Source organism: Anoplopoma fimbria, chromosome 1 (genome assembly GCF_027596085.1).
Source record: "Anoplopoma fimbria isolate UVic2021 breed Golden Eagle Sablefish chromosome 1, Afim_UVic_2022, whole genome shotgun sequence".
NCBI lineage: Eukaryota > Metazoa > Chordata > Actinopteri > Perciformes > Anoplopomatidae > Anoplopoma > Anoplopoma fimbria.
In genome coordinates this window covers 705,001-718,309 of record NC_072449.1, presented here as the reverse complement: position 1 = coordinate 718,309, position 13,309 = coordinate 705,001, and the positions used below count along the sequence as shown (strand labels likewise).

General features: G+C 42.4%; 1 protein-coding gene across 1 annotated transcript; it reads left to right on the top strand.

Moving 5' to 3' along the window:
• Nucleotides 1-6,161: 6,161 nt before the first annotated feature.
• LOC129091189 (putative olfactory receptor 52L2) lies at nt 6,162-7,076 on the top strand. Its single transcript, XM_054598709.1, has one exon. The coding sequence runs from the start codon at nt 6,162-6,164 to the stop codon at nt 7,074-7,076; it is 915 nt and encodes a 304-aa protein (XP_054454684.1).
• The last annotated feature ends 6,233 nt before the right edge of the window (nt 7,077-13,309 follow it).

Genomic DNA, 13,309 nt, shown 5'->3' with positions numbered 1-13,309 from the left:
TATAGACCTATATCTAACTATAGACCTATATCTAACTATAGACTATATCTAACTATCTATATCTAACTATAGACCTATATCTAACTATAGACCTATATCTAACTATAGACCTATATCTAACTATAGACTATATCTAACTATATCTAACTATAGACCTATATCTAACTATAGACTATATCTAACTATAGACTATATCTAACTATAGACCTATATCTAACTATAGACCTATATCTAACTATAGACTATATCTAACTATAGACCTATATCTAACTATAGACCTATATCTAACTATAGATCTATATCTATATCTAACTATAGACCTATATCTAACTATAGACCTATATCTAACTATAGACCTATATAGACCTATATCTAACTATAGACTATATCTAACTATAGACCTATATCTAACTATAGACCTATATCTAACTATAGACTATATCTAACTATAGACTATATCTAACTATAGACCTATATCTAACTATAGACTATATCTAACTATAGACTATATCTAACTATAGACCTATATCTAACTATAGACCTATATCTAACTATAGACCTATATCTAACTATAGACTATATCTAACTATAGACTATATCTAACTATAGACCTATATCTAACTATAGACTATATCTAACTATAGACTATATCTAACTATAGACCTATATCTAACTATAGACTAATATAGACTAACTATAGACCTATATCTAACTATAGACCTATATCTAACTATAGACTATATAACTAACCTATATCTAACTATAGACCTATATCTAACCTTAGACCTATATCTAACTATAGACTATATATAACTATAGACCTATATCTAACCTTAGACCTATATCTAACCTTCCGTTCCTCTCTAAGATCCTCAAGAAAGCAGTCGCAAATCAGCTGTGTGACTTTCTACAGAACAATAGTTTATTTGAGGATTTTCAGTCAGGATTTAGAGTGCATCATAGCACAGAGACAGCCCTGGTGGAAAGTACTAATGACCTTCTAATTGCATCATCTCTTGTGGTACAGTGTTCGGATGACCTTATTCAATTATTTACTCCATTTGCAGCTCATCAAAAACATCTTTGCTTTTATTAAAAACACATTTCACGTATTTCTATTGCTCTTTTCATACATCTTTGGGAAAACTGCATTTCATAACAGCATGATAAGAAAATGTGCCTTAATTTGAAAGGTTCCTCCAATACTAATATATTTAATCAAAGGGTAGCTTGTGAATTCACAGCAGTCGTGCAGCTGAATTTCAATTTTCATACTTTTCACATTAAAAATCCACAAATGCATTCTCAATTTCTGGGAAACACTGAAACCTGCTGGGTGTCCCTGACATAAGAGGTCTACATTTTAGCAAAGACAAGACTTTTACATATGATGCGGATATTGGACATATTTAGACCATACAGCAAAGGGTTGAAAACTGGCTGGCATGTGAGCCAGTATATTGATAGCAAAATGAACCACAATGAGTAAAAGATTAGAACAAACTATTAACATATATAAAGACATAATAACGTAATGTAATATACTGCTGATTGTAAGTCGCTTTGGATAAAAGCGTCTGCTAAATGACTGTAATGTAATGTAATGTAATGAAATTGAAATGTGATAATAACAACAATGACACAATCTGAACTAATGAAATTCGTCCAGAGACTGCTCTCAGGAACCTATAGCTCACTTAATGGTTGAACTCTCAATTTACCATGTGTCTGGAAAGATTCAGATTTGGGGTCAATCTTGACCGACCCAATTAATATTTAATACTTAATATTTAATCCCTCCAGCATGTTCTGGGTTGACCCCGGGCCTCTTACCAGTTGGACGTGCCTGGAAAACCTCTAAAGGGAGGCGTCCAGGAGGCATCCTGATCAGATGCCCGAACCACCTCAGCTGGCCCCTTTCGACGCGAAGGAGCAGCGGCTCTACTCCGAGCTCCCTCCGGATGTCTGAGCTCCTCACCCTATCTCTAAGGCTGAGCCCAGCCACCCTACGAAGGAAGCTCATTTCGGCCACTTGTATCCACAATCTCGGTGACTACCCAAAGCTCATGACCATAGGTGAGGGTTGGAACGTAGATGGACTGGTAAATTGAGAGCTTTGCCTTAGGGCTCAGCTCCTTCTTCACCACAACGGTCCGGTACAACGCCCGCATCACTGCTGAAACTGCACCGAACCACCTGTCCATCTCCCGCTCCATTTTACCCTCACTCGTGAATAAGATCACGAGATACTTGAACTCCCTCGCTTGGGGCAGTGACTCACTCCCAACCCAGAGGGTGCAATCCACCGTTTTCTGGAAGAGAACCATGGCCTCAGACTTGGAGTTACTGACTCTCATCCCAACCGCCTCACACTCGGTTGTGAACCGCCCCAATGTGTGCTGAAGGTCACGTTCTGAAGGAGCCAACAGAACCACATCATCTGCAAAGAGCAGTGATGCAATTCTGAGGTACCCAAACCGGAAACTCTCCTCCCCCCGGCTGCGCCTTGAAATCCTGTCCATGAAAATCACAAACAGGATTGGTGACAATGGGCAGCCCTGGCGGAGGCCAACACGCACTGGGAACAATCTCGACTTTGTGCCGAGTATCCGGACACAGCTCTCACTTTGGTCATACAAGGACCGAATGGCTCATAGCAACGAACCAGGTACCCCATATTCCGGCATTCCCCCCCAAAAGACTCCCAGAGGGACACGGTCGTAGGCCTTCTCCAAGTCCACAAAACACATGTTGACTGGATGAGCAAACTCCCATGCCCCCTCCAACAGACCTGCAAGGGTAAAGAGCTGGTCCACTGTTCCATGGCTAGGATGGAATCTGCATTGCTTCTCCTGAATCTGAGGTTCGACAATCGGCCGGAGCCTCCTTTCCAGCAACTTGGAGTAGACTTTCCCGGGAAGACTGAGCAGTGTGATACCCCTATAATTGGAGCACACTCTCTTATCCTCCTTTTAAAAAATGTGAACCACCACTCCGGTCTGCCACTCCACAGGCACTGTACCCAACTTCCACTTGACACTGAAGGGACGTGTCAGCCAAGACAGCCCAACAATGTCCAGAGCCTTTAGCATCTCCGGTCGAAACTCATCCACTCCTGGCGCCTTGCCGCTGAAGAGCTTTTTAACTACCTCAACGACCTCTGCCAGGCATATGGACGAGTCTTCCCCTGAGTCTTCAGACTCTGCCTCTTCCACAGAGGACGTGTTGGTCAGGTTCAGGGGTTCCTCAAAGTGTTCTTTCCACCGCTCGACAATATCCCCAGTCCAGGTCTGCAGTTCTCCCCCCCTGCTGAGCACAGCCTGAGAAAAGCCCTGCTTCCCCTTTCTGAGTCTTCTCATGGTTTGCCAGAACTTCCTTGAGGCCATTCGAAAGTCCTTCTCCATGGCCTCCCCAAACTCCTCCCACACCCGGGTTATTGCCTCAGCAATAACTCTGGCCAACCGGTACCTGCCTGCTGATTCAGGAGATCCCTGGGCCAGCCAAGCCCGAAAGGTCTCCTTATTCATCTTGACGCCCTCCTTCACAGAACGCCTTCCGACCACAGCTCCTAGCAGCAGCTTCCACAATGGAGGATCTGAACATGGCCCACTTGGATTCCATGTCCCAGTTCACCCTCGCCACACGTTTGGGTTTACCGGGTCTGTCCGGCAGCCTCCCCCGCCACCTGATCCAACTCACCACCAGGTGGTGATCAGTTGACAGCTCTGCTCCTCTCTTCACCCGAGTGTCCAAGACATACGGCCGCATGTCTGATGACACAACTACAAAGTTGATGATAGACCTTTGGCCTAGGGTGTTCTGGTACCAAGTACACTTATGAACCTCCCTATGCTCAAACATGGTGTTTGTCATTGACAGTCCATGACTAGCACAGAAGTCCAACAACAAAGCACCACTCGGTTTCAGATCGGGCAGGCCGTTCCTCCCAATCACACCCCTCCAGGTTTCTCCATTGTTACCCATATGAGCGTTGAAGTTTCCCAGAAGAACTATGGAGTCCCCAGTTGGTGCCCTTTCCAGAACGCCACCCAACGACTCCAAGAAGGCTGCATACTCTGAACTGCCGTTCAGTGCATAGAAACAAACGACAGTCAGAGACTTCCCCCTCGCGATTTGCAGTCGCAGGGGGAATATGAAATATTTACCGAATATGTTGCGCATTTTTTTGTCCTTATACTGGCTTATATGCCAACCTCTCTTAAATCCTTTACTGTACGGACTGAAAATGTCCAAGATACGCATCATATGTAGAAGTCTTCTCTTTGGGGGTAAAATGTAACCTTGTCTGACAGCTAACAGATTTTCTCAATTCAGTGAAAATAAATAAATGTATTAAATGAGAGTCATTTTCAAGAGTCAATAAATACATAAACGGACAATGACAGAAGAAAGAATTCACATTTGATGGAAATCCGTCTGTAGAAGGAGCTCTGCTACCTGTGACCTGTTGAAAACTGATTTCCCGACCACAAGTACAGGGTCCTACTTTTCTCTGTGTCCATTAAGTTCAAGAAAGCTAACTGTAGAAAGCTGTCGGTGCCCGGGGGACTTAAATGGTAACTAAACCCAAAATATCCTGTGTTACGCTAAAGTCTGAAACAGACTCAATATACAAGATTTCATGGATGAAAACACACACACGTGTGTATCACTGTATGATTTCCCCCCTCATGCACAGCAGTTCCATCACAAAACAGTCACAAAGGCTACAGACTGAAATATATTCCATTTTACCTTAAAAGAGACATATTTGACCAATTTCCCCGACATGATATGTACTGAGTCCGTATTTAAACTGAACGTTATCATGATATTCACTTCATTTTCACGGAGTACAGGATAACTTTAGGTTTGCTGAACTACACAACATTTGCATTGCAGAACATTTACAACAATAAGGCCTGACCAGAAATACATGTGTTGCCATTTGATTATTGGATTCTGCTGGATGCAGTAAGCTTTTAAAATACATTTTAGTGAACATTGCAGGGTTTTTTTCAGAGACCCCCCCCCCCAAAATGTTGCTGTTAATGCTTTCATGGGGGTTTCATGTTAGTTTCATCTTTGTGTCTAAGTGGAACAACAATGTTTTAAACTGGTGAAGTATTGAGGCAGAACGCTGCAACCAGCCGCCGCTAAACGACTGTAATGTAATCGCTCACTGTCAGTGTGCATCTAGTCAAAGATAAGATATGATAAGATAAGATAAGACAAGATAAGATATGATATGATAAGATAAGATAAGACAAGATATGATATGATAAGATAAGATAAGACAAGATATGATAAGATATGATAAGAGATGAGATGAGATGAGATGAGATGAGATATGATATGATAAGATAATCCTTTATTAGTCCCACAGCAGAGGAAATTTCAGGATTACAGCAGCAGAGTGGAAAGTGCAAACAAACAGATAAGAGACATGAGTAGAAAAACAAGATCAAAACAAGTATAATAAATAAGTAAAAGAAAACTAAACAAAAAAACCCAATAACTAATATATGACATAAACGGACAGATAAAGCACAGATTACTGATATTGCACAGTGTATATATTGGATTGTTATTAGACAATTGTTTGTTAGTGCTGCCTCTCTACTTTCTGACTTCTACCTTGTCTTTTGGACTCGACCCCAAAACTTACGGAATCCTACTGAGGATATATAGAGTTTCAGCCGGTGAGGAGGGACTCAGTATCTTTATATTATATATTAATATAGATTTCATAAAGGGGAATGGTGAGTTTGAGTACATTATTTATTTTCATAGAGAAGAATGAATCTGTTTTATGTCATGGATATGAATTCTGTTTTTCAGATTAATGCTTTAGCTTCACGAGTTTAAAGTGAAAACTAAATATATACAACATCCTGGTTCTGGATCATTAACATTAAATAATAATCAAAAGATTTCATCATCTGAGCGATGAAGAAACAGCTAGTTGCCTTCAGGGCCCCAGAGGAAGAAGCCACCGATGGATACCAGAGCTTTAAAAACAGCCTCTTGTGAAGGATCATTGAGGAGGAGGAGGAGGAGGAGGAGGAGGAGGAGGAGGAGGAGGAGGAAAAGCGACTATCAAACCCAGTGCATGCTGGGAGATTACCGCAGGTCTAACTGAGAGTGTGTTGTGTTTGACCATGAACAGCTCTGAGTCCTCGGCTTCCGTCACCTTCACCCTCTACGCCTCTCTGCGTCTGTACAACGCCGCTCTGCTGGTGGTCGTCTCTGTGCTCTACGTCTCCGGCCTGGTCCTTAACCTTTTCCTGCTGCTCGTGATTTGGGTGGAGTCCGGCCTCCACCGGCCGATGTACGTCCTGTTGGTGAACCTGTGTGTGAGCGGCGTGATGGGCAGCTCGTCCGTCTGTCTACACATCATCACTCACCTCCTGTCCAGCAGACAGCAGACGTCTCTGCCCGTCTGTCTGACTCAGGTGTTCTTCATCAACGCGTACAGCGGCTCCATGTTCTGTATCTTAGCGCTAATGGCCTACGACCGCTACGTCTCCATCTGCAAACCTCTGCTGTACCACTCCATCATGACCCCGGCGAAGGTCCGGACGATGCTGCTGCTGGTCTACGTCACGCTGGGCTCGTCCTCGGCGGTGCAGGTGCTGCTGCTCTGCAGACTGAGGCTGTGCAGGCGCTCGGTGGAGAAGCTGCTGTGCGACAGTCTGGTGGTGTCCAAGCTCTCCTGTGAGGAGACGCCTCTGATCGCAGCCTTCGGCCTCTGCTGCGCCATCGCTGTGGTCGTTCTGCCCTGTCTGCTGGTCCTCCTGTCCTACCTTCACATCTTCATGGTGGTCCTGAAGAGGTCAAAGGTTAAAGGGCTGCAGACGTGCACCCCCCACCTGGTGACCTTCATTAACTTCTCCGCGGCCTCTTTCTTTGGAGTCATCTATAACCGTCTGAGTCAGCAGGTTCCTGAAGCCGTGAACGTTTTCACATGTTTTAACTTCTTTATCGTCCCTCCTCTGCTGCATCCCATAATATATGGTGTCAAGATGAAAGAGATTCGGAAAAGTGCGAAGAAAATGATGAAAAGACACTTATAGAAATGTGAGTTTGTGATGATGATAAAGGCTCTGAGTGAATATAGCTCCTGCTTTAATTATTATTATTATTATTATTATTATTATTATTATTATTATTATTATTATTATTATTATATTATTGTGTATATATATATATATATATATGAATCGTTTCTATCATACGGATTGATTATGTGTTGTAGTTCTATCATTCTGTTCACATGCCATCTGTAGTTCTTCTGTCCGTCCTGAGAGGAACACCGTCTGAACACATGAAGTTCTATGTTCTACACATGTTAGGCCCTCTGTGTGTTTTCTGCTGAATGTTTGTCACTTAATTAAAGTGCATCAGGTTTCTGTGATGTCTCTAAAGAAAGAAAACTGAAATAAAAATTATATTATTGAGTTTCTTTAACTGATGATCAGATCAGGAAGTTAAGAGTCGAGAATGAAACTTAAAGTATAAAATGTCCAACATTAACAAGTAAACGTATGAAACATGTTTTAGGATTCAACGAAGAGCGAAGAATAATAAATGAAGGAAGGAAAAGTGATCCAGAAGGTTTGAGGTCAAACAAGGGTTCAAAACTAAAATACAGAATATTTGTTCTATATTTATTCTCTGAGTTTGTTCAATAAAAGCATTTTATAAAAACGTTTGTTTCATTTATTGTTTCATCTGTAAAATGTCAGTTAACCTGAGGAAACACAAAGAGATTCAGTTTATTGAGATGTAAAACCCTGAAGGAGGACAGAGGATGTCTCATGTGTACAGACTGTAAAGCCCTCTGAGGCAAATTTGTAATTTGTGATTCTGGGCTCTACAAAATAAACTGAATTGAATTGAATTGAAGAACTAGAAAATCTGAGACTCTTAAAGAAAACGTTTAGTATCATTATATATATTATATACTGTATATATAAATATATAAATATATAATACACACACAATATATTAGTAGATTAATCTTCTGTCACACCCAAACTAAAATAAATCTGAGGGGCCAATAAAGAAGAATAAAATATATGTAAATGTTTCTGTTATTGAACTGTATTTTTACGTCATCACCTGAACGTCTCATTGTTCAGCCGTGTGAAGGTGAATAAAGTGAACGTCCCCCTGATGACACTCTGAATGGTTCAAACCCTGTTCACTGAATAAACTCCTCCTCCGCTCACACTGAACCACAGTGATCATTATTACAGAGATAAACAGAGATTAACAAAGTTTAACAGTAACTGAACACTTACGTCAGAAGAAGCGACAGAAACGAAACTTAAAATTGTGATATTTCATCAAAAACATTTTATTCTACATGTCTCATTTAAAATCTTGCCCTAAATAAACTGTTTTCTTTAAACAGAGTCTGTAAAAAGCATTAAATTCTGAGCTCCTCAGTGAAACTATGAAGTCATGATTGATTCATCTGAGACCAACAGTCATGTGACAACAAATCTGTGAAACTCTGACTGAACTTCTGAACACAGAGCAGAGAGGAGAGGAGAGGTTTTGGTTTTTAAAGTCCCTTTATTGTTTCACTGCATTGGACAAAGTAAATAAATAAAAGAGCTCATAAAACAGATTAAAAAGATAGACTGATCACAAATCAACGATCAGCTCTCCCTCCTCCCCCACGGAGCATAAAACCCCCCCAACAGCCCAAATGTGGCAGAAGGCCGTCACATTGTCCATCATGTGGTAGTACGTATGTTCCACCCTGAGTCGGGCCTTCAGCAGCCCCTTCAGAACCGGAACCAGCTCCACACTGCCGGCTCTCTGAGCCCGGTTCCTCCGTGTCAGCCAGATGGCCAACTTAGAGGCACCAGATAAAAAGTTCATCAACGTATGTGCATATTTTCTCTTCAGAATAATGCGGACCAAAGATGAACAAGCTAACAGAAAACATCTCCCCGAGACCGGAACCACCTTTTTAGAAGTTCAAACATGGCTGACAATCGAGGACACTGAACAAATAAATGTACAAGACTTTCGCTCTGAGAGCAGAACAACGCAGGTCTGGTAGACAACTTTTTTTTCCCACATCCTGAAACTTGTCCAGGTGTGGGGTTGTAAAAGTGAGCAACTGGTTTTCCTCCAGCCTGCCCCCCCCACAGAGGGGGTGATTGTCAGAGAGGGGAACCGGTACTCAAAGCCGTCAGTCCACTGGTCACACAGAGTCCGGTTCATGACAAACGCTCTCTGGGGTATCGACAGGGCGGCACAGACTTCCTCCACCGCCTGACTGAGGTGATGTAGATCAGCCTCTCTGAGACCGGCTCCAGGCTGGCAGATTGCAGTGTTCTGGCCTTTAGAGAGGTGTTAAAGAACAAAGGCTCCTCAAGCAACCACATTCCAGGAACCTCAATGGTGGTGGTCTTGAGTATCTGCCATGCCTGCAGTACGGAGCTGTAAAAAGGTGCAAGTCCAGTGAGGTCCAGGTTCTCTGGTTGCAAGAGGAACAGCTGTATGTCGATCAGCTTGGGCCACAGGAGTACAGGAGTACAGGAGTACAGGAGTACAGGAGTACAGGTGTACAGGTGTACAGGTGTACAGGTGTACAGGTTCACAGGTGTACAGGTTCACAGGTGTACAGGTTCACAGGTTCACAGGTGTACAGGAGTCTTTGAGCTGTCCGGAGTCTGAAAGAGGCAACCCATGACTGGATGTCAATCAGCCCTTGGCCGCCTTCATCAACCGGCAGGTACAGAGCTGCTGCTCGGACCCAGTGCCGGCCAGACCAGAAAAAAGTCCACGATGGCTCTTTGTATGTCTTCCATCAGGCCCCTTGGTGGCGTCAGAGCGATAAGTCTGTGCCAAAGAGTCGAGGCGACTAAGTTATTGGTAACCAGAACCCTTCCCCTATACGACAACTGGGGTAGCAACCATTTCCACTTAGACAACCGAGCGCACACTTTCTCCTTCACTCCCTCCCAGTTCTTAGCTTGGAAGCCCTCGGTGCCCCAAAACACTCCCAGTACTTCCAGTCCCTCTTTCCCCCACTGAAGTCCTCCATGCAGACTGGGCACTGATCCCTCCACCGTCCTACCAACAAAGCCTCACTCTTAGCCCAGTTCACCTGTGCTGATGAGGCCTTTTCATAAGAGGACAAGGCGTCCTGTAAACAATGAATGTCCTCCTGACTGGAGACAAAAACACAAACATCATCTGCATAAGCAGATACAGTAGGAGGATGGCCATTAATGGAGGACCCCAGCTCATTGTCTAGTGTTGTGAAAAAATCTACTCTGCCTGTTCCCTGGTTTGGGGCATATATGTTTACAAAGCAGAAGATAGAGCTCTCTATTTCTGCCCTGACAATAAGCAGCCGACCCTTCACCACCTCAGCAGAGGACAAGATGGTTGCTTTAGCCATGGCTGAGGACACACGACCCATTCCACCATAGACCCCAATCTACATCGTCTGATGGCAGCGTGTGTGTCTCCTGCAGAAACAACACATCAACCTGTTTTTGGGTAGAGACTTCCGATATCAGAGCTCTTTTGTTCCTATCTCTCCCACCGTTGATGTTTAGAGAACCGATTTTGAGGCTTTGCATGGAGAAGTCAGAGAGGAGAAACAGACAAATTGTAGCAAGCAGAGAGCAGTTCAGAAAACAAAACACCGTGATATACATGATCATTTACTTAGTCTTTCTAACAATTTTCCCTTTTTGTGTTTTTCTAAGACTTGTAATGTGTTTCTTAAGGCGGAAACGTTTCCTCTCATCTAAGAGATGGAAACCTACCATTCTTTTAAGTACATCAACAGACCTTATGAACTTGGTTGTGTCGCTGAAATAGTCACTCACTTTGACAGACTTTTTGAATGTCTCATCAAGAAACAAGTTAATGTCTTCTAGGGAGTATAGATCTTTGTTTCTGTTGGGAGTTCCGCTGATAGATATTGTGTCTGACTCAGAGTCATACTCCATGTCTTCTCCACATGACACCTGGCTGTTAGAAACACCCTGTTTCTCATTGGTGCTCACAGTGAGACTTGTGGAAGCTGCTTGGAGCCGGGGATCGAACCACCGACCTGGTAACATAGTAACAATGTTAGTAACTTGTGGACACTTGGAACAAAGTTGAATATATAGATTCTATTCAAATAAATGATCACAGAAGTGAACCTTGTGTTTTCACTTTGTCTTCATGTGTTTAAAGTGTGTGAGGGTTTGAGTCTTTATGAACACTTTACGTAAGTTCACGTTTCTGCAGACTTTGCATCAGGGAATTACCCACAATTCATAGCAATGTGACGTTAAACACGGGGTTAGCAGTAGAAGCATGGAGACAGAGAAGGTCGGCTCATGGTGACCTTTGAGAGTCTACCTCTACAGAGTCACTGCTGAAGGAGACAGGAAGCTGCCATGATCCTCTTCTTCTAGTGTAGTTTGTATAAAATATGATGTATAAAGAGAAGTGATGGTGGAGGGAAAATAACTTAATGAACTTATTTAAACAAAACATGTTCAAGTGTTTTTAAATAAATCAGAGTTACAGACGTCTCTCTCTTAATGTTGGTTTACGACATAAACACTGAACATCAGAGAAGAAAAGAGAAACGAGAATGAATCCTTTAGCAGCTTTTAACTTCATGAATTCATAATGAAGTCTTGAAAGTTTTTTATCTCATTAGTAACTCTGAATACGCTGCGCTTATATTTTTACTTTGATCCATTTTAGATCTGCTGTGTGTTCTGTAGTAACCATAGCGACAGCAGAGCGTCCTCCCATGATGATAATTGGCCTGTTAGTGAAACTGGTTGGAGCCTCCAGAGTGTCCAGGTGTCCACAGACTCCTCTGGGGTTGTCCTCGTGGTTACAGATGATGAAGAGATACAGAGAGGAGCTCCTCCGGGGCTCATTACTGTCAAAGGATACAGCAAACAAGACGAGTCCCTGATGTCCTCATGTCCTCATGTCCACCACAACAAGGACAACTAACAGAGCTTTGACCTACAGAGGACCTCTAACTGGAGGACGAGTCCCTGATGTCCTCATGTCCTCATGATCATCACAACAAGGACAACTAACAGAGCTTTGACCTACAGAGGACCTCTAACTGGAGGACGAGTCCCTGATGTCCTCATGTCCTCATGTCCACCACAACAAGGACAACTAACAGAGCTTTGACCTACAGAGGACCTCTAACTGGAGGACGAGTCCCTGATGTCCTCATGTCCTCATGTCCTCACATTATTTCACCTCCAGTACCAATGATGAGTTAGTAATCTGATGCACGAGAGAGGACAACCACCGCTGAAGAAGAGGAGAAGACACCAGCTGGAAGCTTAGATTTAAACAGGAACAGCTTCCTGTTACAGTGTCAAGAGTTTCACAATAAAAGCATCCTAGAACAAGCTGTAGTTATCTTCATCAAAGCTGTTCTTCAGACTTCACAATGAAACAGAAGGTTAGTCTAGAGTTAGTACTGCTGGAACATCAGCTGATCTAATCACAGGTTAACCCTCTTCAGTCTGAGAGACGGCGTGGTGTGTTCAGGCTCCACACGTGGTCGCTGCGTTTGGTCGTACACCTCAGAGAGTTTGTAACTTGGCGATCATGTGACTGTCACAGATAGTTTACTGATCAAAACATGATTTACTAGTCTAGAGATTATACAAAGAAGACCAATTAGTTCCATGGCCAATAATTCAGATTACTCTAGAAAATGTAGTCCTGCATTAATAGATGTTTGGCCTCTTTGGGTCCAGTTCAGATGTGTGTTTAGTTTATTATTATTATTATTATTATTATTATTATTATTATTATTATTATTATTATTATTATTATTATTATTATTATTATTATACATCCTTCGGGTGTAGAGTCCTCATCTTAACAATATAGTGCTAAGTGTTCAAACTCTACATATTGTGTTATACATGTGCAGTGTGAGTGGCCTCTACTGGTTGAAACCAGTTGACTTTAGCTGTTAGCTTGTTGGTCTATAATGTAGACAGAAGTGACTGTTGTACATTACATTACATTACATTACATTACAGTCATTTAGCAGACGCTTTCATCCAAAGCGACTTACAGGAAGTGTATTCAACATAGGTATTCAAGAGAACTACTAGTCACCAGAAGTCATCAGTGCATCTCCTTTCTTAAACAAGCATCTAAGAGCAGAAACCAGAGCAAAAGTACAGAAACAAACTAATATGATACAATAAGTGAAACAAACTAATATGAATACAATAAGTGAAACAAACTAATATGAATACAATAAGTGAAACAAACTAATATG